The 4,363-nt window shown below is 42.1% G+C and overlaps 1 protein-coding gene across 2 annotated transcripts in view; it reads left to right on the top strand.

Moving 5' to 3' along the window:
* The window catches only part of MCM6 (minichromosome maintenance complex component 6), a 49,393-nt gene that overhangs the window by 461 nt on the left and 44,569 nt on the right, over window positions 1-4,363 (top strand). For both annotated transcript variants that reach the window (XM_069067850.1, XM_069067849.1), the window contains one exon: window positions 1,869-2,015. In XM_069067850.1, the coding sequence (XP_068923951.1) occupies window positions 1,869-2,015 (147 nt within the window). The remainder of the gene's footprint in view (window positions 1-1,868; window positions 2,016-4,363) is intronic.

Below are 4,363 nucleotides of genomic sequence, written 5' to 3'. Positions count from 1 at the left end.
GGGGAGGGGGCTTGCCCTGTCCTGCTGCCGCCTTTCTTCCCCGCCCCTCTGGTCCCGGCCATCCTCCACCCCGCGGCTCGTGCGTTCTGGGGGGCTGCAGCTCCGCTTCCTCTCACCCCGCTGCCCCGGGGTCGGCCTGCTGGCCCACTCCCCTTCCCTGCTTTGCGCCGTTACACTTCCTCTCGAACCCCGAGCCCCTTCTCCGGGAGTGGTTAGGAAGAAAGCGCTTGGTCCCCGGGATCTGTCGCATGCTTGATGCCCCGTTTCTCTGACCCCCCCGCCCGCTTCCCGCGCACTTTGCTGCCTTCTCTAGGGTCGGCTCCGAGCCATGGCCGGACCCGGAGCCGCGGCTTTGCCTGTTGCAGACTTGCTTCAGGGCCGGATGTCGGCCAGGGATGGGGAAGACCCATTCTAGGAGAGGTTTCCAGGTGTTTTGTGTTTTTTTTTTGTTGTCTTCAGTACTAGACTGCGGCAGCTAGGTGGTGCCATGGTACCTGGAGTCTTGCCCAAGACACTGCCCAGCGCACTGACCCTAAGCAAGTCATTGCCGGCCTAAGAATCCTCAATTGTCAAGTGGGGATGAGCATAGCACCCCCTCCCCTGCTTATTGTAAGGAGGTGCCACATACAGGCTGTTATCCTTGAGGCCAGGCCCCCAATTTGCTGCCTTTCTTTGTATCCCACTCTTGACAGTACCTGGTCACATAGATTGTAAACTGCAGGCTGGGATTTAGAACCAGGACTTTTAAATACAAATCAGGCCCGCTTTCCACCGGACCATTTCCCTCAGACTCAACCCGGTGGTCCACCTAGCTCAGGAATCAAGCCTTTGGCCGGCTCTTCCATGCTGCGTGGCTCCTGATGGACTTGCTAGCTTCTGATCTGCATGTATCGTGGGTTTGTGCTTGAAAGTTTTGCCTTAGTGTGATGATTTTTTCTGAAAGCTAGATTAACAGATGGATATTTTTTGTTCCTGATGCTCTTTCACCTTAGGCTTACAGATTGTACATCTATTTTCTTTCATGGGAGCAGTCTCTTATAATCTCTTATAAAGATTCTGTGCAGAAAAGAGCTCTGGGCTTGAAGTTGGAAGACTTGGGCTTGAGTCCCACTTCTGCCATTTACTATCTGTATGGCAGGTGTTTCTCTTAACTAACCTCTTTGGAGTTATATGTAAAATGGAAGTGATACATTTAAACCTATGAAAGCCATTTGTGGACTATGAAGCACCCATAAATGTGTGTTGTTGTTGGGTCAATGGAACCCATATGTTAAGTCCAAATGATTGCTCCTTCAATTATTCAAATATATTTTGTTTTTTAGAACAGAACAAAAATACATACATTAAAAAAAAAACTTAAATTCTTATAACCTTTCTGCTTTGTCTTAAAAAACTGGCAATTTTTATTCATCTTTGTGTAGATATATTGTGAATCTCCCATTTCCCTTCTCTACTAAAAGTTGTCAAGGATGCTTTTGTTAGTATGTTTATTTTTACCTCTGTCCTAGGACCAGCATTTAAAATAGCCTTTATATCTGTGTAAATCAGCATAAAAACGCCCCACTGGAAAATTTGGGCTTGTGGGTTTTTTTCCTGACCTTAAGAAGTCTTCTGTCTTTGTATTGTAGGGTACCCCAATTTTTTTTTCTCTCTGCTAGCCTTTTGTCATTTGGCTTCTGAGCTTCTACTTCTCCATCCTTAAAATTGGAATAATAATGCTCATACTGCTTAATTTCCAGGAATGTGAAGAAGGCATTTTTTAGGCTTTAGGACACTGCATGCACAAACATTGTGTATGTATTTATGTTACTATCAATAGTGTTCATGCCCACTTGTTTAATTTGATCTGGTCTTGATGTTTCTTACAGATTCCAAAGCAGTGATGGAGAAGTAAAATACTTGCAGCTGGCAGAAGAGCTGATTCGTCCTGAGAGAAATACATTGGTTGTGAGTTTTTTGGACCTGGAGGAATTTAATCAGCAGCTTTCCACCACTATTCAAGAGGAGTTCTACAGGTATGATGTCTTATTAAAAAACTGTTGAGTTTGATTGAAGACAGAAGCCAGAACACCAGATAGTCTCTTAGACTCATAGACGTATAGAACATCAGAGCCAGGTGGAACCTTTGAAGTCAGTCCAAATTCTCCATTTTACAGGTAGGTCTTGGTCAGAAGGTATTCTGTTAGCAAGGCGCTTGTCACTGGAGACATATTACTTCTCATAATCTAGTAAAAAAAAGTAAGGATCCCCTAAGAGTGAGTACTACACTGAAACAAACATCTCTCATCTGTATGCCCATGGGTTTTCTCATACTTGTGAATTACTCTGGTCTACCAAAGGGCCTGTCTTATTTACAGCTATTCAGATTTTGTATGAGAATTTGTTTCATTTTAGGTGTTGAATACTAATGTAATATTTACTTTGTCCTCAGAGGACAACCACTGTATATGGGATAGTATATATGTGTTCTAAGTAGTCCTCAGGATATATTAGGATATTTAAAGAGAAAAATCAGTTTAAAATTAACATCCCCAGCCATCTTGAAAGAGAAAAGAAGTCACAAAAGGGAAGGGATGACCTGAATACCTAGGAGGGATAATGTTGAACTTGGAGTTAAGAAGACCTTAGTTCAGATCCTGCCTCAGAGCCTTGCCAGATATGTAGCCCTGGGCCATTCATTTAACCTCTAAGCCTCAGTTACTGTATCTGTAAAATGGGGATAATAATAGGGCCTACCTATGAGGAATCCTGGAGGCTGAGATGAGGAAGGAGACGCCACTGCAAGCACAGACTGTTAATAGCTAACCTATACATAGCATCTGCCATGTGCCAGGTACTCTACCAAGTGCCTCACAATTATTATCTCATCATTTGCAAAACTTGAAAGTATTATAAAAGTGCTAGCTAAATAGTCTGACCTGGGGTCCATGAACTTTTTTCCTTAATATTTTGATAACTACATATTTTTCATAAAACTATATTTCATTATAATTGGTTTCATTTGTAATTTTGTATATTTTATTTTATGCATTTAAAAACATGGAGAAGTGGTCCATAGCTTCACTGGAGTACTAGAATGGTCCAGGTTTGACACACAATGGTGAAAAAGCCCTGCCTATGACATCTTAGCATCACCTGACTGAATTACTTTCCCAGCCAGATTCTTAAGCCCTTACCCCACACCCACATGAGTTGCTTTAATTGAGGCTGCCAGTTGTACTATTGGGAATATCAGTGCAAAATGTACATTTTAAAACAATATAAGAGGATTAAAGGCAAATGGGCTATAACTGTTAGAATATTGAACTTGGAGTCAGGAGGAACTGAGTTCAAATCCCATTTCTGACAGCAGTGACCATGTGCAAGTCATTTAACCTTATCTATAAAATGGGAATCCTATCTCTAGTATGTATCTTATGGGGCTGTTGTGAGGTTCAAATGAAATGGAAGAGTTTCACATTTGGAAAGAATTTCATCATTTAGTCTAACCATACCTGAAATAAGACACAGCATACCTGGTACGAGGTCATTTAGCTTTTATTTAAAAGATAGTGTGAGGGAAAACTAACAGCCCCCCAAAGTAGTCATTCCATTTGTAGAGAGCTGTAGGTTTTTCTTGATAACCAGCCCAAATTTGCCTTTTTACTGCTTTACCCATTGCTTTTAATTCTTCCATCCAGGGACAAGCAGCCTGATTCTTTCTTTCATATGACAACCCATCAAAGATTCGAGGACCCCTTTCTTATTCTTACTAGTCTTCTCTGAAGAGAAAAATGTTTCTAGACTGAACATAAAGTCAAGTATAAGACTGCAGATATATCCTTACTAAATTTTACCTACCAGTTTTATCCCAGCATTTAGTGTATTAATAATCCTTTTGACAGTGATGGTGACCCAGTGTTATCCATCACTCCCCACCTTGTGTCATGTAAATATGATAATGTTGCTTTATCCACAGTCACTGAGAAGGGAAAAAGCTCAGCACTGGACTAAGCAGAGGTCCTTGGGGTGTTCCACTGAAGACCTTCCAACTTGACATTTGATCCATTCATTTCTACTCTGGGTCTGAATCCCCCTAAATGTACTACCACGTGTCTAACCTGCATTGAGACAAATCTTTATATCATGAAATATCTCTGGTAAAGGTCTGGTATTCAAAATATGTAGGCAACTAACATATATATCATGTTTCCCCGATAATAAGACCTATCCCGAAAATAAGCCCTCCCCTTACTGTGTAAGATTCCTCTAAAATAAGCCCTCCCCCGAAAATAAGCCCTATTGAGATTGGTACTGTAGTGAAGGTGATCTCCTGCGCTACACACTACATTACGGTACCCTCTGTATGCACCCCCCCCCCCCC

The sequence above is a fragment of the Petaurus breviceps genome, unplaced genomic scaffold (genome assembly GCF_028583685.1).
Source record: "Petaurus breviceps papuanus isolate PSGF00001 unplaced genomic scaffold, PetGlider_PUasm1.0 90752, whole genome shotgun sequence".
Lineage (NCBI taxonomy): Eukaryota > Metazoa > Chordata > Mammalia > Diprotodontia > Petauridae > Petaurus > Petaurus breviceps.
Note: the sequence above shows the minus strand (reverse complement) of the source record. Positions and strands in the feature narration are given on the sequence as shown.